At 40.2% G+C, this 27,228-nt stretch overlaps 3 protein-coding genes and 1 pseudogene across 3 annotated transcripts; 1 reads left to right on the top strand and 3 right to left on the bottom strand.

Annotated features, from left to right (window-relative positions):
• Positions 1 to 6,411: 6,411 nt before the first annotated feature.
• On the bottom strand, positions 6,412 to 7,332 carry LOC142396224 (olfactory receptor 11G2-like). The gene has a single exon (XM_075478776.1). The coding sequence runs from the start codon at positions 7,330 to 7,332 to the stop codon at positions 6,412 to 6,414; it is 921 nt and encodes a 306-aa protein (XP_075334891.1).
• A 5,003-nt stretch (positions 7,333 to 12,335) lies between these two features.
• On the bottom strand, positions 12,336 to 13,256 carry LOC142396223 (olfactory receptor 6N2-like). The gene has a single exon (XM_075478774.1). The coding sequence runs from the start codon at positions 13,254 to 13,256 to the stop codon at positions 12,336 to 12,338; it is 921 nt and encodes a 306-aa protein (XP_075334889.1).
• Positions 13,257 to 15,002: 1,746 nt separating this feature from the next.
• Positions 15,003 to 16,898, top strand: LOC142396006 (uncharacterized; annotated as a pseudogene).
• A 1,387-nt stretch (positions 16,899 to 18,285) lies between these two features.
• Positions 18,286 to 19,194, bottom strand: LOC142396222 (olfactory receptor 11A1-like). Its single transcript, XM_075478773.1, has one exon. It carries the CDS (start codon positions 19,192 to 19,194, stop codon positions 18,286 to 18,288), a length of 909 nt encoding a protein of 302 aa, XP_075334888.1.
• Between the last annotated feature and the right edge of the window lie 8,034 nt (positions 19,195 to 27,228).

Below are 27,228 nucleotides of genomic sequence, written 5' to 3'. Positions count from 1 at the left end.
ATTCAGTCATTGTCATCACCTGCCTTTGAACAACACCTGGTATACTAGGTTTGATATCATCTGCAACATTAAATGAATAGTTTGAGTCTGTGGAAAGTTTTTGGTTTTATAATGTTATTTACCCCTCCAGGATCTCTTCTCTGGAGGCCTGCCACACAGTGTGTACTATCTTTTATCCGACAGTGCAGCATTACGCAATCTTTCCAAAGCTATGCTCACATGTTTTGTGGGATCTTTGTTTAATTTATTTTGTTTTTTTTAGTTTATCCTAAGACCATATGAATATAATAAAAAAATATAAAATATAGTACAGTATTTACATAATATAAGCAGTTGAATAAAATTGACAAACAAAACCATCATTGCACTGAGCATTAACTTCTCTTTATGGCAACTGTACACTCACTATCGTGTAAAAGCTTCTCATTTTAACAAATAAAACAAAATGGTATTTTACAAAAGATATTACATCAATAAAAACACAAAAAATATTTTAGACACATAAATAAAACTTTCCATCCTAACCCATCCTAAAAAGTATGCTCCAACATGAGACCTGCATAGTCTCCATACCATAATCATTGATCCTCCAAACACACTAACACTGTAATACAAAATGTTTTTGTTTTTATTCAGCATATCTGTCATGTCTGTGGGTTTTTGCCACGTTTTTAGTTTCTGTTTAAGTTCTTAGTTTTACCATGTTTTTGTTTTTCATGTCTTAGTTTTGTTAAGTTTTAGGTTCAGGTCTTGTTTTTAGTTTTTGCCATGCTATGCCACCTCAGTCTATCTACTGCCCTGCCATCAGCTTCACTTCCCTCACCAATCACCCTCCTCACTATTTAGTTTCCAGGTTTCCCCATGCACTTTGCCAGATCCTCACCGTCACTCACGGTCTCAAGTCAAGCCAAGTCATACAAAGCGAAGTCTTTTGCTTTCTCACAGTCACGGTCACGTTTTGTTTTTTCTTGGTCTAGTTTTTGTCATCCGGCTCAGCCGCGCTTTGTGTTAACTTTGTTTTGTTTTTTTAAATAATAAGTCAGGTGGCGGGCGGGCGGGCGGTGGCGTAGTGGGTTAAGCAGCCGCCCCATGTAAAGAGGCTACAGTCCTCGCTGCGGCTTCGAGCATCCTGTGCCGCCCTGTTCGAGTCCCGCACCGGACGGCCCTTTGCTGCATGTCTTCCCCCTCTCTCTGGCCCCTGCTTCCTGTCTCTCTCCAACTGTCCTATCCATTAAAGGCATAAAAAGCCCCCCAAAAATATTTTAATAATAATAATAAATCAGTTTTGCTATTTACCTCTGAAGTCTGCATCCGTGTCCTTCTACGCCTCGCAGCCACCTATTCTGACAATTTCGAACTCAATTGAACCACCGTGTGAGACTATTATCATACTGTAAATAATTCTCAAATAGATTGCATGCTATGCTGCTGTAATAATTTCTTGATTTCTGCTGGTAATTCAGATTATTTATTTTTTTTATGCATCTGTTTTGGATGCATAACCATGTCAACAGAAAAGTTGTTTGCACCCAGAAGCAGCTTTACAAAGCCCAAGTAATGCCTGAAATAAGACCCCAGATCCAGATGAGTTTAAAGAGGAGATGTAAACAAAAACTGAGGTAAAGAAAGAGAAAGTTTAAGCCATTTCTTCCCTGACAAGGGCACACAGGAATATCGGAAAGATATTATAATTTGTTTAGCTGACTTGACTGCAGGAACAACTCAAACACTTCTCAACCCATATTTAAGACCACATGGGCAGACAAAGACAGAGAGATAACAGTAAAAGAGGGGGATTTCAGTGCTTTTCAACAACAGATGGTATACTGTTGGAGATTACATTGAGAAGGAGCATCTTTGTGCCCCAGATGTTTGCTATGAGTTCACCTGTGTTAACTGCTGATGCTGTGTGTGACATCATCAGCTAAGTTGTTGCCACACCACAAAAACAACACCCTGATCCATTCATGTGACCTCTGAAGATTTCGACTACTAAGATTTCAACTACAGACCTGAACCGACAGATGCACTAAGGCATGCGGTGAAAGCAAAGGTGGGGGGCTTATCATCTATATAAACAATCGCTGGTGTAACCCGGGACATATCTCTGTGAAGACGGTCTTAAGTTGTTCGGACATGGAGCTGCTAGCAGTTAGCCTGCCACATTATTATCTGTGTATTATCTATCCTCCTAGAGCCACTTCCTGTGAGAAGTTTCGCTCTATCGCTGCAAGGCTACAGATACAGCACCCAGAGGCCTTTGTGATCATTTCTGGGGACTTCAATCAGATTACTTTGGACTCTACCATAGCTGCTTTTTTACCAGGTTGTGGTCTGTCCGACAAGAAACAACAGGACATTTGACCTGCTGTATGTTAATGTGCAGGATGCATACATAGTCACATCCCTCCCCTCACTAGGGAAATCTGACCACAACCTGGTTAATTTACAGCTGAAGTACACCCCCCCAGTTAAAAGGCAGCCTGCAATAACTTCTTCCATTAGGATGTGGTCCCCGGAAATGGAAGCTGCCCTCAGAGACTGCTATTGCACCACAGTCTGGGATGTCATGCTTAACCCACACTGTGAGGACATAGAGGGGATGACGGAACTGTGTAACGGAATATTTCAATTACTGTGTAAATGTGGTCTCCCCCATTAAAGGTGGGGTATGAGATCTTGGAAAAACGGTTCCTGCAAGCTATATTTTTGAAAATACACAATCTTGCCTCTCCCTTCATCCCACCCCTCGAAACCACTCCTTCAAAACACATGAACTAATCACGAGTCTGTGAACGCGCAGGGTGGAGGGGTGAGGGGGGCTGACGGTTGATTGGCATGTCAGAATCCAATAGAAGTAACTCTCATCATTACTTCTATTGGTCAGACATTTCCTCTTGCTACACCCTCTACAATGGACTAAAATATATTTTTTTCCCCAAACATTCTATTTTAGTGGGTGCAATGGGGTCGGGAGGAGGTTTTCAGACAATATGATAAAAAATGCTCCAGAAAACATCTCATACCCCACCTTTAAGACTGTACAATGTTACCCTAACAACAAGCCACGTGTAACGTATGAAGTCAAAGCAGTGCTCAACAGGAAGAAGGCCACCTTCCGGAGCAGGGACAGGGAGGCGATGAAAGCAGCACAGCAGGAGGTCAATCGCTGTGTGAGGAAAGCTAAGAACAGCTACAGGAACAGCTACAGGAGGAAGATGGAGCAGAAGCTGAGGGAAAACCACATGAAGGAGGTCTGGGATGGTGTGAAAACCAACAGAGGCCACAACACAAAGACCAGAGTTGTGGGGGGGGCAGTGGAGAAGGCGAACAAGATTAACAACTTCTTCAACCGGTTCAACCAGACCATCCCCCTCTCCTCCACTGCAGCCATCAATTCTCCGTCCCTCAACACACCCTCTCCAGTTGTTGTAGCTATCTGAGGCTGCGGCTACACGGAAACGTTTTTCACTGTAAACGATACTTTTTCTTATCTTTTCGCTGTCGCGGCCACACGGAGCCGGCGTTCCCACTACCCCAAAACGATAGTTTTTGAAAACGGGTTCCAGAGTGGGAAAGTTTGAAAACGGCCTCGTTTCGTTTCCATTGTTACAGCTAAAACGTTTTTGCGTCAGTCACACGTTGACGCTGTGAGCCAATTTTAACACTTCTCTATTGTCTCACAGCGTGGCGTGACACAGCGGCGTGTGTATTGCATCGTTTCATCGTTTTCATCCGTTCTCGTCTGGACAGCAGCGCGTTTCCATGTGGTCGCAAGAATTTTCGTACCCGTTTTCAAAAAAAAAACTTGTTTCGTTTTCGTGTAGCCGTAGCCTGACTGACAGGCCGCAGTATGTCAGGCTGAAGGACATCACGTCTGACACTGTGATCAGCAGGACTGGTGCACCCCAGGGCACGGTACTGGCTCCTCTTATCTTCACCCTGTACACCACGGACTTCTGTTACAACTCGGAACTGTGTCACATTCAGAAGTATGTAGATGACACAGCCATCGTGGGGTGTATTAGGGATGATAGAGAGGAGGAGTTTAGGAGCCTGGTGAAGGACTTGGCTGTTTGGTGCCACAGGAACAATCTGCAGCTCAACAACACGAAGACCAAGAAGCTGGTCATCAACTTCAGGAGGTCCAGACCAAAGTCACCACCAGTTCTTATCGAGGGTAGTCGAGGTGGAGGCTGTGGACTCACACAAGTACCTCGGACTGTGGCTGGACAGCAAGCTGGACTGGACCTGTAACACTGACCACCTGTACAGGAAGGGACAGAGCAGGCTGTACTTTCTGAGGAAGTTGTGGTTCTTTAACATCTGCAGAAAACTCCTGTGGATGTTTTATCAGTCAGTGGTCGCCAGTGTCCTGTTTTACACCGTGGTGTGCTGGGGGGGCAGCATATACAAGAAGGACACATCCAGGCTGGACAAATTGATCAGGCGGACTGGCGCTATGGTTGGCCTGAAGCTGGACTCTCTGGTGATGGTGGCAGAGAAGAGGACTATAGACAAACTACTGGACATCATAGATAATGCCAGTTACCCTCTGCACACCATCTTCAGCGAACAGAGGACCCTTTTTAGTAATAGACTGATCCTTCCCAAGTGCAGGACACATAGACTCAAAATCTAATTTGTCCCTCACGCCATCAGACGGTACAACTCCTCTTTGGGCTGGATGAGGGGTATCAGGAGGTAGAGGATGGGAAGGAGCACTAGCACTAGCTGGATATAGAATTTCTTTATTTTATTTCTTTATTTTATTATTATCTATCTTTGCATGTATAATTTTTAGAATATTCTTTTTTTAAATTTTTCTGTAATGGTGCTGCTGGAATCTTAATTTCCCCGAGGGAACCTCCCAAATGGATCAATAAATTTCTATCTAATCTAATCTAATGTGCTACACTATGACTTTCCAAAAGTTTCTCAAATCATTTTTATCTGATTTTCTTTCTGTGTTATTTTGTGATCTTTAACAACACCTTTTACTGCAGTGATATAATTTCCCATCAGGGAATAAAATATAAACATAATCACCAAATATAGTCAGTACTCTTGATCTTTCAAACACAAGTGTGTACATTGAATTGTTACGAACTATTCCTTTTAAACTGAGCATAATTTAGCTTGAGCACTCAGTATCACCTGTACTACAATATGACATCCAGGTAAAAACCCTGCAAGTACCAGGAAAATAATGACAGTGTTTCTTCTCCTAATAGTTGGCTATCTTAGAGGTTTAATACCCAATAGGAAATGTGAGTTGCTGTTGAGGTAAATAAAAACATCAATGTTTGGAAGGTATCCTCTCTTATCCTTATTCCTGCAACTACACCTACTTCTAAAGAATACAAAGCACGTTTTATTAATTTTTTTTAATTTTTTTTATAAAACCAGTAATATATGTGAATATTGACACACTGCATTTTAAATAAAACTGTTCTCAAAAATATTTCAGTTCTTTGGTCAGATGGCTAACATGTTAGAAATTTGGACTGTAAATCAGCCCATTCAGACCATTTTTCGCTTTTGCTCAAAGCATTCCCAGACTGTCACTACTCTAATAAATTTCTGATTTGATAACTATAGCCTTAAAGTAAAGGCCTGTGCAGTGAATACGACTACATGTACATGTACAATGATCTCTAACAGGGAAAGCAAGAAGCAGCAGAATGTCTCTGTTTGCTGGGTGTTCTCCACCGGCTTTTCACTGTTCAAAGTCATCCATTACAACCTTTAACTGACAGGCTTCACCAACTTCTTTATGGCCCTCTTTTCTGAGCACCACATTTTTTCTCAGTTTCTACCTTAGAGTTTGCTTCTCTAATCATCCTCTGTATCAGCCGTATATGTGGAAGTAATTATCATAAAGTGTGATGGCTTCTGTTAGACTGGGATTGTGTTCAAACATAACACGTACACTGTTAAGAGTGTCGTTCAATTCCAAAAGAGCAGTGTTCATTTCTCATTTCAAACAGCTTTATAGAGTTTAAAATGAATTGAAATTCATGGAAATTCATGGAAAATGTGCACATTTACCATGTTCTTGCACAACAGATAGTAAACATTCAAAATAAAATATTACACTAGAATGCAAAAGAGACATCTCTGAAAGATTACAATACATAAATCTGCATTGAAATAAAATATATTCCCCAAATTGATTTCACAAAAGATGAATCTTCCCTTTTGAGTTGTTCAGATCAATTAATCATTGATATGTGTCAGTTTTAGCTGATCATATAAACAGTAAATTGTTTATCATAATATTGATTTTTACTTTAGTGAGAAATTTTACAACAACATAAATGATTTTGCATTTGAAGACATTTAAATTCTGATCAGGAGATTTATGACACTCAAGTAAGATACAGTGAAAATGAGTGAAACAAAACTGAGTTACATTTTGTCTCGACAGAAGAGTCTTTTTAAATGTTTGGATATTTCTTTCATTTTGAGTCCGTATATGATTGGATTAAACAAAGGATGATACAGAACTATCTGTAATGTCATTATGAAGCGTGCAGTTTTTGGAAGATTTGATTCCACTCGAGCTACAGTTACATCATATACCATCAAACAGGCAAAGCTGATTAAAACCAATAGATGAGGTAAACAGGTCTCAAAAGCCTTTCTCCTGAATGCTTTACCACTTCGTTGACATATTGTAAATATCTTTGTATATGTAAAAACTGTGAAGAGCATAGGAAGTAGTACAAGATCAATTAAAGCAATAACACCAAATACAGTCAGTGCTCTTGGTCTTACACACTGAAGTGTGTACATTGCATTGTTACAAAATATTCCTGTAAAATGAAAGCGACATAATTTAGTTTGAAAACTCAGTATTACCTGTACTGTGATATGACAAGCAGATAAAAACCATGACATAACCAGGAGAATACTCACAGTGGTTTTTCTCATGATAGTTGGATATCTCAGAGGTTTACATATTGACACATATCTATCATAGGCCATGGCTGCCAACAGTAAGAATTCTGAACAACCTACAGAATAAAACATGAAAAATTGGAAGAGGCAGGCAGAATATGATATGGTCTGTTTTTTAGATAAAAAATCACTCATAAGCTTTGGATAAACAGTGGTGCTGTAAATAACACTGTTAAATAACAAAGCTGCAATGAAGATGTACATAGGCTCATGGAGGTCTTTGTGACGCCAGATCAGGTACACAATAGTAGCATTACTAGCAATTATTAAAATATATACTGTAAACATAAAGGAAAAATATAAATATCTGTATTTATTCATTTCCACAAACCCACTTAAAGTTATATCGGTAAAATTTAACTTATCCATTAATGTATGAAAGAAAAACTATTTAGCTTAATTCATAACACAAACTCTGTGGAAATTCAAACCATGAAGGTAGACCAAAATTCATCGAGCACTGACTGTCATTTTCATTACCTGCTTTTGAACAACACCTGGTATACTGGGTTTGATATCATCTGCAATAATACATTAATAGTTTGAGTCAGTGGAAAGTTTTTGGTTTTATCATATTATTTACCCCTCCAGGATCTCATCTCTGGAGGCCTGCCACACAGTGTGTGCTATCTTTTATTGGACAGTGCAGCATTACGCAATCTTTCCAAAGCTATACTCACATAGTTTTTGTGGGATCTTTGTTTAATTTATTTTTGTTTATCATTTATCCTACGACCATATGTAAATAAGAAATAAATAAAGGCTTTAAGGTATTTTATAAGAAGCTAGTAAGAATTAACAAAAATAAAAAAGTTGCATAATACATAATACAAAAAAACAACAGTTGCATAAAACTGAGCATTAACTATCATGTAAAAGCTCATTTTAAAATATAAAACAAAATGGTATTTTACAAAAGATATCACATCAATAAAAACACAAAACAATATTTTAGACAAAGAAATAAAATTTTCCATCCTAACCCATAAAACGTATGCTCCAACATGAGACCTGCATAGTCTCCATACCATAACCACGGATCCTCCAAACACACCAACACCCATCCATCCATTTTCTATACCGCTGAATCCATCGGTCGGGTCACGGGGGGGCTGGAGACTATCCCAGCGGTCAATGGGCGAGAGGCAGGGTACAACCTGGACAGGCCGCCAGTCACACTAACACCATAATACAAAATGTTTTTGTTTTTATTCAGCATATCAAACTAAATTGAACCACCGTGTGAGACTATTATCATACTGTAAATAATTCTCAAATAGATTGCATGCTATGCTGCTGTAATAATTTCTTGATTTCTGCCGGTAATTTAGATTTTTTTTTTTTATACATCTGTTTTGGATGCATAACCATGCCAACAGAAAAGTTGTTTGCACCCAGAAGCAGCTTTCCAAAGCTCAAGTAATGCCTGAAATAAGACCCCAGATCCATTTGAGTTTAAGAGGAGATGTAAACAAAAACTGAGGGAAAGAAAGAGAAAGTTTAAGCCATTTCTTCCCTTGATCATCATGGGAAATGTGAGATCACTAGCAGACAAAATGGACAACCAGGGAGCCCTGACAAGGGCACGCAGGAATATCGGAAAGGTATTATAATTTGTTTAGCTGACATGACTGAAGGAACAACTTGAACACTTCTCAACCCATATTTTAGACCACATGGGCAGACAAAACAGAGAGATAACAGTAAAAGAGGGGGATTTCAGTGCTTTTCAACAACAGATGGCATACTGTTGAGATTACACTGAGAAGGAACATCTTTGTGCCCCAGATGTTGGCTATGAGTTCACCTGTGTTATCTGCTGATGCTGTGTGTGACATCATCAGCTAAGTTGTTACCACGCCACAAAAACAACACCCTGATCCATTCACGTGACCTCTGAAGATTTCGACTACAGCCCTGACTGTGCTACACTATGACTTTCCCAAAGTGTCTCAAACGATTTTTTTCTGTTTTATTTTGTGATCTTTAACGACACTTTGTACTGTGGGAGAGAAATGTCATGACATGGCCTAATTACATCTTGTGCTTTGTTGTTCGGTTCATATGAATATTGTTGAACGTTAGAATGAGCTTGTTTACGATAATGGCGAAAGCCAGGCGCCTGAGAGAGATTGGGGCTTGAGCCACGTACGCATTGTATGAAGCAGGGCAGTATAAAAGATTGTCACTAATTGAGGTCAGAGGGAATCTCCGGACATTTCCGAATGCACATGTTTCTGTGACGGTTTGTTCAAATAAACTTCCCCATGAGAGGCTGACCGACGCGGATTCGACTCCTTTTCTCCACAACAGTACTGCAGCGATATAATTTCCCATCAGGGATTAAAAGAATAAATATAGTCCCCAAATACAGTCAGTACTCTTGATTTTTCACACAGATGTGTAAAAAAATGCAATTGTTACAGGGCGGTTGGTGGCGTAGTGGGTTAAGCAGCAGCCTCATGTACAGAGGCTATAGTCCTCATTGCAGCTGGCCCCGGTTCAAATCCCGCACCGAGTGGCCCTTTGCTGCATGTCTCCCCTCTCTCTCTGCCCCTTGCATTCCTGTCTCTCTCCAACTGTAACATTAAAGGCATAAAAAGCTCCAAAAATATATTAATAAAAAAATTGAATTGTTACAAACTCTTCCTTTTAAACTTTTTACTACATTTTTACCACATGCCCGCTGGACCCTGTTCGTACTCATCTATTCCAGTTTATAGCTCCTACTGTGACTGCAGCAGTCACACACGTGATTAATGCTTCACTGACATCGGGTCCATTTCCTACCACATTCAAGCTAGCTCGGGTTACACCGCTGCTCAGGAAACCTTTCCTCCCTCCGACTAAAGTGGAGAACAATCGGCCGGTCTCTCTCCTCCCATTTCCGTCTAAGACCATTGAAAGGGCGGACTTTAAGCAGGTCAGAGAATACCTCTCACAAAACAACCTCTTTGACCAAAACCAATCTGGGTTTAAAAGTGGCCCCACCACTGAAACTGGAACGGCTCTGTTGGCTGTGACAGAAGCCTTAAAATAAGCCAGAGCGACAGCTAAGTCCTCAGTACTTATCCTGCTCGACTTATCGGCTGCATTTAACACAGTCAACCACGGCATCCTTTTGTCCGTACTTTCTGGCATGGGCATCACAGGGAGGGCACACTCTTAGTTTGAGTCAAACCTCACCGGATGGTCATTCAAATTATGTTGGCATGGTCACACTTCTGCAGCACACTACCTCTCCACAGGGGTTCAGTACTGGGACCTCTTCTCTTTGCTATATACACACCTCACTGGGCCAGATCATGCGATCACATAGTTTCTCATACCAGTGCTATGCTGACGATACCCAGCTCTTATCTGTCATTCCCACCTGACAACCACACGGTCTCAGCACGAATCTCAGACTGTCTCTCTGACATAATGAAATGGATGAAAGCTCATCACCTCAACTAAACCTCTCTACAACTGAACTGCTTGTCTTACCAGCCAAACCAACCAAACACCATAGGATCAGCATCCAAACTGAATCCCTATCTCTTGATCCGTCAAAGGTGGATAGAAACTTGGGTTTAATGATTGATGACCAACTAACCCTTAAAGATCATGTCATCTGCGTTGCTCAATCGTGCTGCTTCACATTGTTAAAGATAGGACAGATCAGGCCGCACCTAACCCAACACGCCACCCAGCTCCAGGTGCAGGTTATGGTCATCTCCCGCCTTGACTACTGCAACGCTCTCCTAACTGGTCTCGCTGCCTAAGCTGTGAAATCTCTGCAGATGGTCCAGAACTCAGTGGCGTTTCTGGTATTCAATCAGCCTAAAAGAGCACACGTGGTCCCTCTGTTTGTTGAGTTCCACTGGCTACTCTTAGCAGCCCACATCAAATTTAAGTCATTGATGTTAGCCTACAAAGTCCTTAATGGAGGGGCTCTCATCTACTTGAATGCTCTCGCAAAGGCTTATGTCATGACTCGGTCACTCCGGTCGTCATAGCATTGTCGTCTAGCAGTGCCTACACCACGCTTAAGACAATCTAGACTCTTTTCATGTGTCATTACATGATGACCTACCAAGCGCTACCAGAACAGGGGGGTCCCTGTCTATCTTCAAGAAACTCTTGAAGACCCAACTCTTCAGAGAGTATCTCCTACCCTAACACTTACCCTGTACTTCCCTCGATATCTGCACTCTATCTCCACGCTGTCACCTCTGTCAACTCTGTCAGACCCTGACGAGTGGTGCCCTTCTATGTAGCTTTTTGTTAACTTTGATGTTAGCTGTAATGTTATATCCTCGTTTGTAAGTCGCTTTGGATAAAAGCATAACATAACAAACTGAGACTGCATAATTTAGCTTGAGCACTCAGTGTCACCTGTTCTGAAATATGACAACCAGGTACAACCCATGCAAGAACCAGGAAAATAATGACAGTGTTTTTTCTCATAATTGTTTGATATCTTAGAGGTTTAAAACCCTATAGGAAATGTGAGTTGCTGCTGAGGTAAATAAAAACTTCCATGTTTGGAAGGTATCCTCTCTTATCCTTATTCCCATGACTTCACCTACTTTACAAAATACAAAGTACTGTTAATTTCATTTCATTTTTTAACTTTTTTGTAAAACCAGTTGTGTACGTGTATATTGACACACTGAATTTCAAATAAAACTGCTCTCAATTATATTTCAGTTCTTTGGTCAGATGGCTAACATGTTAGAAATGTGGACTATGAATCAGCCCATTAAGACCATTTTTCGCTTTTGCTCAAAGCATTCCCAGACTGTCACTACTCTAATAAATTTCAGATTTTATAACTATGGCGTCCTCTTACAAAATTACCATCGGAGTGACTTAAAGACAACCAGTGACTTCTGTTAGAGTGGGATTGTGTGCAGACATAACACGTACACTGTTGTGAAGAGTCGTTCAATTCCACAAGAAAGAGCTGTGGTCATTTCACAGAATGTGAACATCGCTCATCAATGTGCATATTGAACATGTTCTTGCACAACAGATAGTAAACATTCATAATAAAATATTACACTAGAATAAAAAGAGACATCTCTGAAAGATTTAAATATATAAATCTGTATTGAAATAAAATTAATTCCTCAAATTAATTTCACAAAAGTTGAATATTCGCTTTGGAGTTGTTCAGATAAAATAATCATGGATTTGTGTCAGTTTTAGTTGACCACATAAACAGTAAAATGGTTTATTATAATATTAATTTTGACTTGAGAAAAATTACAACAACATAAATGATATTGCATATAAAGACGCATGCATGTGAAGAAGATTTAAATTCTGATCAGGAGATTTATGTCAATCAAGTAAGATACAGTGAAAATGAGTGAAACAAAACTGAGTTACATTTTGTCTCGACAGAAGAGTCTTTTTAAATGTTTGGATATTTCTTTCATTTTGAGTCCGTATATGATTGGATTAAACAAAGGATGATACAGAACTATCTGTAATGTCATTATGAAGCGTGCAGTTTTTGGAAGATTTGATTCCACTCGAGCTACAGTTACATCATATACCATCAAACAGGCAAAGCTGATTAAAACCAATAGATGAGGTAAACAGGTCTCAAAAGCCTTTCTCCTGAATGCTTTACCACTTCGTTGAGATATTGTAAATATCTTTGTATATGTAAAAACTGTGAAGAGCATAGGAAGTAGTACAAGATCAATTAAAGCAATAACACCAAATACAGTCAGTGCTCTTGGTCTTACACACTGAAGTGTGTACATTGCATTGTTACAAAATATTCCTGTAAAATCAAAGGTACATAATTTAGATTGAAAACTCAGTATTACCTGTACTGTGATATGACAAGCAGCAAAAAGCCACGACACAACCAGGAGAATACTCACAGTGGTTTTTCTCATGATAGTTGGATATCTCAGAGGTTTACATATTGACACATATCTATCATAGGCCATGGCTGCCAACAGTAAGAATTCTGAACCACCGATAGTATAAAACATGAAAAATTGGAAGAGGCAGGCAGAATATGATATGGTCTGTTTTTTAGATAAAAAATCACTCATAAGCTTTGGATAAACAGTGGTGCTGTAAATAACACTGTTAAATAACAAAGCTGCAATGAAGATGTACATAGGCTCATGGAGATCTTTGTGACGCCAGATCAGGTACACAATAGTAGCATTACTAGCAATTATTAAAATATATACTGTAAACATAAAGGAAAAATATAAATATCTGTATTTATTCATTTCCACAAACCCACTTAAAGTTATGTCAGTAAAATTGAACTTATCCATTAATGTATGAATAAAAAACTATTTAGCTTAATTCATAACACAAACTCTGTGGAAATTCAAACCATGCAGGTAGACCAAAATTCATCGAGCACTGACAGTCATTTTCATTACCTGCCTTTGAACAACACCTGGCATACTGGGGTTTGATATCATCTGCAATAATAAATTAATAGTTTGAGTCAGTGGAAAGTTTTTGGTTTTATCATATTATTTACCCCTCCAGGATCTCATCTCTGGAGGCCTGCCACACAGTGTGTGCTATCTTTTATTGGACAGTGCAGCATTACGCAATCTTTCCAAAGCTATACTCACATAGTTTTTGTGGGATCTTTGTTTAATTTATTTTTGTTTGTCATTTATCCTACGACCATATGTAAATAAGGAATAAATAAAGGCTTTAAGGTATTTTAGAAGAAGCTAGTAAGAATTAACAAAAATAAAAAAGTTGCATAATACATAATACAAAAAAAACGACAGTTGCATAAAACTGAGCATTAACTATCATGTAAAAGCTTCTCATTTTAGAATATAAAACAAAATGGTATTTTACAAAAGATATCACATCAATAAAAACACCAAACAATATTTTAGACAAAGAAATAAAATTTTCCATTCTAACCCATAAAAAGTATGCTCCAACATGAGACCTGCATAGTCTCCATACCATAACCACTGATCCTCCAAACACACCAACACCCATCCATCCATCCATTTTCTATACCGCTGAATCCGTCGGTCGGGTCGCGGGGGGGGCTGGAGCCTATCCCAGCGGTCAATGGGCGAGAGGCAGGGTACACCCTGGACAGGCCGCCAGTCACACTAACACCATAATACAAAATGTTTTTGTTTTTATTCAGCATATCAAACTAAATTTAACCACTGTGTGAGACTATTATCATACTGTAAATAATTCTCAAATAGATTGCATGCTATGCTGCTGTAATAATTTCTTGATTTCTGCCGGTAATTTAGATTTTTTTTTTTTATACATCTGTTTTGGATGCATAACCATGCCAACAGAAAAGTTGTTTGCACCCAGAAGCAGCTTTCCAAAGCTCAAGTAATGCCTGTAATAAGACCCCAGATCCATTTGAGTTTAAGAGATGTAAACAAAAACTGAGGGAAAGAAAGAGACAGTTTAAGCCATTTCTTCCCTTGATCATCATGGGAAATGTGAGATCACTAGCAGACAAAATGGACAAGCAGGGAGCCCTGACAAGGGAACACAGGAATATCGGAAAGGTATTATAATTTTTTTTAGCTGACATGACTGCAGGAACAACTTGAACACTTCTCAACCCATATTTAAGACCACATGGGCAGACAAAGACAGAGAGATAACAGTAAAAGAGGGGGATTTCAGTGCTTTTCAACAACAGATGGTATACTGTTGGAGATTACACTGAGAAGGAGCATCTTTGTTCCCCAGATGTTGGCTATGAGTTCACCTGTGTTATCTGCTGATGCTGTGTGTGACATCATCAGCTAAGTTGTTACCACGCCACAAAAACAACACCCTGATCCATTCACGTGACCTCTGAAGATTTCGACTACAGCCCTGACTGTGCTACACTATGACTTTTCCCAAAGTTTCTCAAACGATTTTTTTCTGTTTTATTTTGTGATCTTTAACGACACTTTGTACTGTGGGAGAGAAATGTCATGACATGGCCTAATTACATTGTGTGCTTTGTTGTTCGGTTCATATGAATATTGTTGAAGGTTAGAATGAGCTCGTTTACGATAATGGCGAAAGCCAGGCGCCTGAGAGAGATTGGGGCGTGAGCCACGTACGCATTGTATGAAGCAGGGCAGTATAAAAGATTGTCACAAATTGAGGTCAGAGGGAATCTCCGGACATTTCCGAATGCACATGTTTCTGTGACGGTTTGTTCAAATAAACTTCCCCATGAGAGGCTGACCGACGCGGATTCGTCTCCTTTTCTCCACAACAGTACTGCAGCGATATAATTTCCCATCAGGGATTAAAAGAATAAATATAGTCCCCAAATACAGTCAGTACTCTTGATTTTTCACACAGATTTGTAAAAAATAGAATTGTTATGGGGCGGTCGGTGGCGTAGTGGGTTAAGCAGCCGCCCCGTGTACAGAGGCTATAGTCCTCGTTGCAGCTGGCCCCGGTTCGAGTCCCGCACCGAGTGGCCCTTTGCTGCATGTCTCCCCTCTCTCTCTGCCCCTTGCATTCCTGTCTCTCTCCAACTGTAACATTAAAGGCATAAAAAGCTCCAAAAAAATATTAATAAAAAAAAAATTTAATTGTTACAAACTCTTCCTTTTAAACTTTTTACTACATTTTTACCACATGCCCGCTGGACCCTGTTCGTAGTCATCTATTCCAGTTTATAGGTCCTACTGTGACTGCAGCAGTCACACACGTGATTAATGCTTCACTGACATCGGGTACATTTCCTACCACATTCAAGCTAGCTCGGGTTACACCACTGCTCAAGAAACTTTCCCTCCCCTCCAACTCAAGTGGAGAACAATCGGCCGGTCTCTCTCCTCCCATTTCTGTCTAAGACCATTGAAAGGGCGGACTTTAAGCAGGTCACAGAATACCTCTCACAAAACAACCTCTTTGACCAAAACCAATCTGGGTTTAAAAGTGGCCCCACCACTGAAACTGGAACGGCTCTGTTGGCTGTGACAGAAGCCTTAAAATAAGCCAGAGCGACAGCTAAGTCCTCAGTACTTATCCTGCTCGACTTATCGGCTGCATTTAACACAGTCAACCACGGCATCCTTTTGTCCGTACTTTCTGGCATGGTTATCACAGGGAGGGCATACTCCTGGTTTGAGTCAAACCTCACCGGATGGTCATTCAAATTATGTTGGAATGGTCACACTTCTGCAGTACACCACCTCTCCACAGAGGTTCAGTACTGGGACCTCTTCTCTTTGCTATATACACACCTCACTGGGCTAGATCATGCGATCACATAGCTTCTCATACCAGTGCTATGCTGACGATACCCAGCTCTATCTGTCATTCCCACCTGACGACCACACGGTCTCAGCACGAATCTCAGACTGTCTCTCTGATATAATGAAATGGATGAAAGCTCATCACCTCAACTAAACCTCTCTAAAACTGAACTGCTTGTCTTACCAGCCAAACCAACCAAACACCATAGGATCTGCATCCAAACTGAATCCCTATCTCTTGCTCCGTCAAAGGTAGATAGAAACTTGGGTTTAATAATTGATGACCAACTAACCCTTAAAGATCATGTCGTCTGCGTTGCTCGATCGTGCTGCTTCACATTGTTAAAGATAGGACAGATCAGGCCGCACCTAACCCAACACGCCACCCAGCTCCAGGTGCAGATTATAGTCATCTCCCGCCTTGACTACTGCAACGCTCTCCTAACTGGTCTCGCCCCCTAAGCTGTGAAACCTCTGCAGATGGTCCAGAACTCAGTGGCGTTTCTGGTATTCAATCAGCCTAAAAGAGCACACGTGGTCCCTCTGTTTGTTGAGCTTCACTGGCTACTCTTAGCAGCCCACATCAGATTCAAGTCATTGATGTTAGCCTACAAAGTCCTTAATGGAGCGGCTCCCATCTACTTGAATGCTCTCGCAAAGGCTTTTGTCACGACTCGCTCACTCCGGTCGTCATAGCATTGTCGTCTAGCAGTGCCTACACCACGCTTAAGACAATCTAGACTCTTTTCATGTGTCGTTACACGATGACCTACCAAGCGCTACCAGAACAGGGGGGTCCCTGTCTATCTTCAAGAAACTCTTGAAGACCCAGCTCTTCAGAGAGTATCTCCTACCTTAACACTTACCCTGTACTTCCCTCGATATCTGCACTCTATCTCCACGCTGTCACCTCTGTCAACTCTGTCAGACCCTGACTAGTGGTGCCCTTCTATGTAGCTTTTTGTTAACTTTGATGTTAGCTGTAATGTTATATCCTCGTTTGTAAGTCGCTTTGGATAAAAGCATAACATAACAACCTGAGACTGCATAATTTAGCTTGAGGACTCAGTGTCTCCTGTTCTGAAATATGACAACCAGGTACAACTCATGCAAGAACCAGGAAAATAATGACAGTGGTTTTTCTCATAATTGTTTGATGTCTTAGAGGTTTAAAACCCTATAGGAAATGTGAGTTGCTGCTGAGGTAAATAAAAACTTCCATGTTTGGAAGGTATCCTCTCTTATTCTTATTCCTGCAACTTCACCTACTTCTACAAAATACAAAGTACTGTTAATTTCATTTCATTTTTTAACTTTTTTGTAAAACCAGTTGTGCACGTGTATATTGACACGCTGAATTTCAAATAAAACTGCTCTCAATAATATTTCAGTTCTTTGGTCAGATGGCTAACATGTTAGAAATTTGGACTATGAATCAGCCCATTAAGACCATTTTTCGCTTTTGCTCAAAGCATTCCCAGACTGTCACTACTCTAATAAATTTCAGATTTTATAACTATGGCGTCCTCTTACAAAATTACCATCGGAGTGACTTAAAGACAACCAGTGACTTCTGTTAGAGTGGGATTGTGTGCAGACATAACACGTACACTGTTGTGAAGAGTCGTTCAATTCCACAAGAAAGAGCTGTGCTCATTTCACAGAATGTGAACATCGCTCATCAATGTGCACATTTAACATGTTCTTGCACAACAGATAGTAAACATTCATAATAAAATATTACACTAGAATAAAAAGAGACATCTCTGAAAGATTTAAATATATAAATCTGCATTGAAATAAAATTAATTCCTCAAATTGATTTCATAAAAGTTGAATATTCGCTTTGGAGTTGTTCAGATAAAATAATCATAGATTTGTGTCAGTTTTAGTTGACCACATAAACAGTAAAATGGTTTATTATAATATTAATTTTGACTTGAGAAAAATTACAACAACATAAATGATATTTCATATGAAGACGCATGCATGTGAAGAAGATTTAAATTCTGATCAGGAGATTTATGTCAATCAAGTAAGATGCAGTGAAAGTGAGTGAAACAAAACTGAGTTACATTTTGTCTCAACAGAAGAGTCTTTTTAAATGTTTGGATATTTCTTTCATTTTGAGCCCGTATATGATTGGATTAAACAAAGGATGATACAGAACTGTTTGTAATGTCATTATGAAGCGTGCAGTTTTTGGAACATCTGATTCCACTCGAGCTATAGTTACATCATATATCATCAAACAGGCAAAGCTGATTAAAACCAATAGATGAGGTAAACAGGTCTCAAAAGCCTTTCTCCTGAATGCTTTACAACTTCTGTGAGATATTGTAAATATCTTTGTATATGTAAAAACTGTGAAGAGCATAGGAAGTATTAAAAGATCAATTAAAGCAATAACCCCAAATACAGTCAGTGCTCTTGGTCTTACACACTGAAGTGTGTACATTGCATTGTTACAAAATATTCCTTTTACACTGAGGCTACATAATTTAGTTTGAAAACTCAGTATTACCTGTACTGCAATATGACAAGCAGGTACAAACCACGACACAACCAGGAGAATACTCACAGTGGTTTTTCTCATGATAGTTGGATATCTCATAGGTTTACATATTGACACATATCTATCATAGGCCATGGCTGCCAACAGCAAGAATTCTGAACCACCGACAGAATAAAACATGAAAAATTGGAAGAGGCAGGCAGAATATGGTATGATCGGTTTTTCAGATAAAAAATCGCTCATAAGCTTTGGATAAATAGTGGTGCTGTAAATAACACTGTTAAATAACAAAGCTGCAATGAAGATGTACATAGGCTCATGGAGATCTTTGTGAATCCAGATCAGGTACACAATAGTAGCATTACTACACATTATTAAAGTATATAATATAAACATAATGAAAAAATATAAATATCTGTATTTATTCATTTCCACAAACCCACTTAAAGTTATGTCGGTAACATTTAACTTATCCATTAATGTATGAAAAAAAAAAATATTTAGCTTAATTCATAACACAAACTCTGTGGAAATTCAAACTATGCAGGTAGACCAAAATTCATCGAGCACTGACTGTCATTTTCATTACCTGCCTTTGAACAACACCTGGTATACTGGGGTTTGATATCATCTGCAATAATAAATTAATAGTTTGAGTCAGTGGAAAGTTTTTGGTTTTATCATATTATTTACCCCTCCAGGATCTCTTCTCTGGAGGCCTGCCACACAGTGTGTACTATCTTTTATTGGACAGTGCAGCATTACGCAATCTTTCCAAAGCTATACTCACATAGTTTTTGTGGGATCTTTGTTTAATTTATTTTGGTTTTTCATTTATCCTACGACCATATGTAAATAAGAAATAAATAAAGGCTTTAAGGTATTTTAGAAGAAGCTAGTAAGAATTAACAAAAATAAAAAAGTTGCATAATACATAATACAAAAAAAACAACAGTTGCATAAAACTGAGCATTAACTATCATGTAAAAGCTTCTCATTTTAGAATATAAAACAAAATGGTATTTTACAAAAGATATCACATCAATAAAAACACCAAACAATATTTTAGACAAAGAAACAAAATTTTCCATCCTAACCCATAAAAAGTATGCTCCAACATGAGACCTGCATAGTCTCCATACCATAACCACGGATCCTCCAAACACACCAACACCCATCCATCCATCCATTTTCTATACCGCTGAATCCGTCGGTCGGGTTGCGGGGGGGCTGGAGCCTATCCCAGTGGTCAATGGGCGAGAGGCAGAGTTCACCCTGGACAGGCCGCCAGTCACACTAACACCATAATACAAAATGTTTTTGTTTTTATTCAGCATATCAAACTAAATTGAACCACCGTGTGAGACTATTATCATACTGTAAATAATTCTCAGATAGATTGCATGCTATGCTGCTGTAATAATTTCTGGATTTCTGCTGGTAATTTAGATTTTTATTTTTTTTATACATCTGTTTTGGATGCATAACTATGCCAACAGAAAAGTTGTTTGCACCCAAAAGCAGCTTTCCAAAGCTCAAGTAATGCCTGTAATAAGACCCCAGATCCATTTGAGTTTAAGAGGAGATGTAAACAAAAACTGAGGGAAAGAAAGAGAAAGTTTAAGCCATTTCTTCCCTTGATCATCATGGGAAATGTGAGATCACTAGCAGACAAAATGGACAAGCAGGGAGCCCTGACAAGGGCACGCAGGAATATCGGAAAGGTATTATAATTTGTTTAGCTGACATGACTGAAGGAACAACTCGAACACTTCTCAACCCATTTTTAAGACCACATGGGCAGACAAAGACAGAGAGATAACAGTAAAGGAGGGGGGATTTCAGTGCTTTTCAACAACAGATGGTATACTGTTGGAGATTACACTGAGTAGGAGCATCTTTGTGCCCCAGATGTTGGCTATGAGTTCACCTGTGTTAACTGCTGATGCTGTGTGTGACATCATCAGCTAAATTGTTGCCACGCCACAAAAACAACACCCTGATCCATTCACGTGACCTCTGAAGATTTCGACTACAGCCCTGACTGTGCTACACTATGACTTTCCCAAAGTTTCTCAAACGATTTTTATCTGGGTTTTTTTTCTGTTTTATTTTGTGATCTTTAACGACACTTTGTACTGCAGCGATATAATTTCCCATCAGGGACTAAAAGAATAGATATAGTCCCCAAATACAGTTAGTTCACTCACTTCACCTGTGTTTTTTTCCCTCAGCTGCACTCACTCCCCAATCACTCTCACTCCCTATTTAGTTTCCTGCCTCCCCTGTCAATTTTGCCGGATCTTTGTTGTTTGTCACACTTGAAACCCATGCTAAGATTCCTGCTGCCTATGATTTCCACGTTTGTCAAGCTAAGTATTTATTCCATGCCATGTTCTTTTTGTTTTGTTTATAGCTACGTTTTTTGAATCCGGCTTTGCTGCGCCTTTCGTTTGAACTTTGTTTGTTTTTGCGTTAATAAATCTACCTTGTTTTTTGAAGTCCACATCCGTGTCCTCCTTAAAACCCACACCTTGACCGAGAGAGCAGGGGTGGGGATGATGACACCGTTGAAAATGCGATGATGATTGGCTGTGTGGGCGGATGTACGGAAGCCCTACTCACGCTGTCTCATTGCACGTGCTAAACACACACAAGACAGTGGCGACAAGCCAGGGAAGTTCACAGGTAGCGTTCTCTAACTGGAATTACCGGCACTACTTCTCACCTGTGGAGATAAAAGGCAAGAATGTTTATGTAACATACACGCTATGCCCAGGGAAAAAAACTTTATCCACGTCTGCCTCAAGTAACTCAAAACTAATGAAGCACCTTACATCAACCCATGCGATTATGAAGCACTAGTTACTTGTTGCTTCTGCAGCTGCTAACCCAACCCCAAGCCCAAATGCAGCTAGCGTGAGCCCCAGCGAAGGAGACAAACAACACTCCATTTTTCGGGTCAGAATTTATTTATTAATTTATTTCTATGCATCATATGGCAGGCTGCAATCTATTGAGTTCAAATAAATACCGAATGTTCTGGTCCATTTTTTTTTTTTCCTTTAGCACAAGTTTCTTGTGTTTACCTTGAATTAATTAATTCAGTTAATATAAACATATTTGATGTTACATAACAATAACGCCACAGTTACTTTGCTGAATAACTAATTACTTTTACAATGTGGTAACTGAGTTACTAACTCAATTACTTTTTGGGAGCAGTAACTATAACTAATTACTTTTTAAAAGTAACTTGACCAACACTGAGTGGGACCTCTTCTTTTTGCCATATACACACCTCCAGATCATCCGATCACATGGCTTCTCATACCAGTGCTATGCTGACGATACCCAGTTCTATCTGTCATTCCCACCTGATGACCACACGGTCTCAGCACGAATCTCGGACTGTATCTCTTACATAACGAAATGGATGAAAGCTCATCACCTCAACTAAACCTCTCTAAAACTGAACTGCTTGTCTTACCAGCCGAACCAACCAAACACCATAGGATCTGCATCCAAACTGAATCCCTATCTCTTGCGCCGTCAAAGGTAGCTAGAAACAATTATGAGAAAAACCACTGTCATTATTTTCTTGGTTCTTGCATGGGTTGTACCTGGTTGTCATATTTCAGAACGGGTGATACTGAGTGCTCAAGCTAAATTATGCAGTCTCAGGTTGTTATGTTATGCTTTTATCCAAAGCGACTTACAAACGAGGATATAACATTACAGCTAACATCAAAGTTAACAAAAAGCTACATAGAAGGAAACCACTAGTCAAAGTCTGTCAGAGTTGACAGGGGTGACAGTGTAGAGATCGAGTGCAGATATAGGTGGAAGTACAGGGTAAGTGTTAGGGTAGGAGATACTCTCTGAAGAGCTGGGTCTTCAAGAGTTTCTTGAAGATAGACAGGGACCCCCCTGTTCTGGTAGCGCTTGGTAGGTCGGCTGTTTACATTCCACCCTCAGCTGTTGCCGACACTGCATGTGATGTCATCAGTTCCGTTGTTGCTAAGATACAGACACAACACCCCAATTCTTTTGTGGCAATATCTGGTGATTTTAATCATGCCTCACTCTCTGCTACACTGCCAACTTTTCAACAGTTTGTCAGCTGCTCTACCAGAGAAAACAAGACACTGGATTTGTTTTACACAAATGTCAAGGATTCATACATTTCCAAATCAAGACCTCCCCTGGGTAAATCAGATCACAACCTTGTTTTTCTCTGTTCAGCATATAAACCCCTTGTCCAGAGACTACCTGTCACAAAAAGGACTGTTAGAAAGTGGTCACAGGAAGCTGAAGAAGCCTTACAGGGTTGTTTTGATGCAACCGATTGGATTTCTCTTTGTAAGCCACATGGAGAAGACATTAATGCCATGACTGAGTGTATGACTGACTATATAAACTTCTGTGTGGACAACACCATCCCCTCCAGAACAGTGAGATGCTTCCCTAATAACAAACCCTGGATCACCAGTGAGCTAAAGGAACTATTGAACAAGAAAAAAAGAGCCTTTAGGGAGCGAGACAGGGAGTTACTGAGGAGTATACAGAAGCAGCTCAAAGTCAAGATCAGAGAGCGCAAGGAGGTGTATAGAAAGAAGCTTGAGAGTAAAATGCAGAGGAACAATATTAGAGATGTGTGGTCAGGAATGAAGAAGATCACAGGCCTCAAGGAGAGGGAGGATCGGATGGATGGAAGTCTGGACAGAGCAAGTGAGCTGAACACATTCTTCAACAGGTTCAGTTCAGGAACAAGCTCACCATCCTCCCCTCCTGTTTCCAGCCAAAGAGACATCCCACCCTCCTCTGACCCACAGCTTTCCTGTAACATCTCCACCTCCACCTCAGTCATGGATTCTTCTGCTTCCACTAGTTTGTCTTCAACCCAATCAGGAGATGCTGCTCTGTGGGATTCTGCATCACCTTTTCAACCTTAGCTTGAGCCAAGAGAAGGTACCACTGTTGTGGAAGACATCCTGTCTGGTTCCAGTACCAAAGAAAACTCACCCTTCAGTCATCAATGACTACAGACCTGTTGCAGGCTGGTAGACTGTAGTGCGTCCTTTGTCTCCGTTGGTAACGCCGTTGGGCGGTGTTTAAGTCCCATAAGTAGACTCCAGGTAGGTTGGTAGACTTGTGATACTGCATCTGAGTGTTGCAGTTTAGCGGCCTCTTGAGTGCAGTTTGTAGATTTCAGACACATAACTTAACGATATAAATACAATAATACACTAAAATTACACTGTTTTACACAGTTTTTCCTCTCGAGCGGTCGCTGCGAAAACGATCGCGCCGCCGCTTTATGGTTACCTAGGCAACCAAAATGTAGTTGTAATAATAATATAAACATAATGAAAAAATATAAATATCTGTATGTGTTCATTTCCACAAACCCACTTATATTTATGTCGGTAACATTTAACTTATCCATTAATGTATTTAAAAAAAAACTATTTAGCTTAATTCATAACACAAACTCTGTGGAAATTCAAACTATGCAGGTAGACCAAAATTCATCGAGCACTGACTGTCATTTTCATTACCTGCCTTTGAACAACACCTGGTATACTGGGTTTTGATATCATCTGCAATAATAAATTAATAGTTTGAGTCAGTGGAAAGTTTTTGGTTTTATCACATTATTTATCCCTCCAGGATCTCTTCTCTGGAGGCCTGCCACACAGTGTGTACTATCTTTTATTGGACAGTGCAGCATTACGCAATCTTTCTAAAGCTATGTTCACATAGTTTTCGTGGGATCTTTGTTTAATTTTTGTTTTTTCATTTATCCTAAGACCATATGCAAATAATATATAAATAAAGGCTTTAAGCTATTTTCAAAAAAGCTAATAAGAATTTCCAAAGATAAAAAGTTTCACAAAATATAGTACAGTATATACATAACACACATATTACACAAAATACAGCAGTTGCATAAAATTGTCAAACAAAACAGTCATTGAACTGAGCATTAACTCACTCACTATCATGTCAAAGCTTCTCATTTGAACAAATAAAACAATAGGTAATTTACGAAACATAATGCATCAATGAAAACACAAAATTATAATTTAGACATGGAAATAAAACTCCTATCCTAACCCATTAAAACTATGCTCCAACATGACACCTACATAGTCTCCATACCATAACCATTGGCACTCCAAGCACACTAACGCTGTAATACATAATGTTTTTGTTTTTGTTTTTATTAAGCATATTGGACTAAATTGAACCACCATGTGAGACTATTATCATACTGTAAATGTTGCACCACGGTGAAGTTTTGTCTCGTTCCCATTTTTTGTCTTGTGACTTCCTGTTTTATTTTGAAAAGTAACTTTCCTCTCGTTTCAGGTCACTTGCTCTTCCCTCATGTGTCACCGGTCTGATTGTCTTCCCCTGATTCCTGATTGTTTCCACATTTTCCCCATTACCCCTATCTGTTTAAATAGTCTGTGTCTCCCTTTGTCTTGTGCCAGAGTGTTTCGTCCTGTCGATCACCCCATGGTATTCCAAGACCTTGACCAAACTATAGTTATAGCAGCATCGTTTGTTTATTTGCCTTTTGCCTCCTCGTGAGTAACCCTTTGTTTGCCTTCTCGTGAGTGATCTTTTGTTCATGTAGGGACCGGCATTACGTTGGACTGGATAGTGTAATTGTAAGATTGTGGGTGACCTGGGTTCAAATCCCCTGCATGAAAGGTACTACCTATAGTGGGGGACTTTAGGCAAGACCCCCTTACCCTACCTGCCTACCAGTGTAAGTCACTCTGGATAAAAGTGTTTACCAAATGCTTAAAAGTAAACACAAGTTGGCTTCTCGTGAGCGTTTCTTGGGAGAACTGGGACAATGTAAATCTTTTCTGGTGGACTGCTCTCTACATTTTGAACATCTACTCCATGCCTTCCCCACTGACAGGTCTAAGATAGCCTTCATGATTCCCCACCTGTCAGGCAGTCAGAGCTTGGGCTACGGAAGAGTGGTCTCGAGATTCACTGCTCTGCAACTTCCTCACAGACTTTAAAGAATCACTACAGAGAACTTTCGACCTGGTATCGATTGACCAGGAGAAGGCACCGGAGCTGAGTGGCTTGAGATAAGGCAACAACTCTGTTTGTGACTACGCCATCCACTTCCGCACCTTGGCTGTGGAGAGTAGATGGAACTACATGGCTTTATATGATGTGTTTCTCAAGGGGCTGGCGTTTCCCATTCAAGAGCTTCTGGTGATCTGCCCCCAGACCTGGATTCCCTCATTGCACTCGTCATTTGGACGGATAATAGGGTCCGCAAACTCGAATCACAATGGAGCGGCAGATTAAGAATGACAGAGTAACCCACATTCACCCAAGCAGCGGTCTGGCCAGTTCCCCAGCGCTTGCCGCCAGAGAATCATCATCGTTCCCCACGAAGGAAGATGGGTGGTCCATGCAGCTGGAAGGGGCTCGGCTGATGCAGGAGGAGCCACGGCGTCGACAGAATGAGGGTCGGTGCTTTTACTGCGGGGAGTCGGGTCATCTCGTTGCCATATGCCCAGCCAGTAGACTCATGGTGGTGATCCATGTAACAGCCTCAAGATCAGCTCTACAAAAATTCAGGACCATCTGGAAGCACTCATAGACTCAGGGGCTGATGAGAGCATGATGGACTGGGGGTTAGCTCAGACAATTGGACTGATCTTTTGGTTAAGCCTATCAAGGCTTGCACGCTTAACAGAAGCACATTATTCACAATCACACACACAACCATTTGAAGTCTACATTAACGATAATCAGGAACAGATGAACTTATATTTGTTCAAGTCACCTTCACATGCACTGGTTTTGGGACATTCATGGCTGCTCATAGCCGTGGGAACTAGGGGTGCAGGGGGTGCGGCTGCACCCCCTGCTGAATGTGCATTGCGAGATGGTGGGGAGCTAACAAAAATATATTTCATGAAAACCTATTGTACAGTCTCCTCCGATCGGGATTCGAACACGCGTCTCAAAACACAAACGTTCCGACTCAAGCAACGGAAGCACGTCTCTTACCAACTGAGCCACTGCTTCGGTCTACCGTTACAAAGTTGCTAATGAGATCTGTACCTATTGGTGACATTGGACCCACGTCCCACACGCACGCCAGTCCTGCTCCTGCGTGTAGGCTCATTCCATGAAGAGGCTGAGAATGAGACGTGGTTTATGATATTATGGCACTTCTGGTTTAAAGTCCACTGTCTGTCTGTACTCGTCATCCACAGAGACCCTCGATGGAGGTGTGGCCAACCAGTTCAGCCCAGCAACATTCTGTTCTCTATATAGCCTAATTTTTTTAAAATGCTGTTAAGCCAGCTGCCGCCGAGCAGTAATGTACGCATAGTTATTTTTTTGAGTTTTGAGTTATTTTCGACGATGCTGTTATTGCAGCTACCACCGCGCAGCATGTAGTTAATTCTTAATTAGTTCTGTTAGTGATTACTTTCGACTGATGCTGTGTGAGCTGACGTG

This window comes from Odontesthes bonariensis, chromosome 12 (assembly GCF_027942865.1).
Source record: "Odontesthes bonariensis isolate fOdoBon6 chromosome 12, fOdoBon6.hap1, whole genome shotgun sequence".
Lineage (NCBI taxonomy): Eukaryota > Metazoa > Chordata > Actinopteri > Atheriniformes > Atherinopsidae > Odontesthes > Odontesthes bonariensis.
Note: the sequence above shows the minus strand (reverse complement) of the source record. Positions and strands in the feature narration are given on the sequence as shown.

What these genes read in the sequence shown, in the direction of transcription:
- LOC142396224 (XM_075478776.1), bottom strand. Translation starts at nt 7,332, where the DNA reads ATGGATAAGTTAAATTTTACCGATATAACTTTAAGTGGGTTTGTGGAA.
- LOC142396222 (XM_075478773.1), bottom strand. Translation starts at nt 19,194, where the DNA reads ATGGATAAGTTAAATGTTACCGACATAACTTTAAGTGGGTTTGTGGAA.
- LOC142396223 (XM_075478774.1), bottom strand. Translation starts at nt 13,256, where the DNA reads ATGGATAAGTTCAATTTTACTGACATAACTTTAAGTGGGTTTGTGGAA.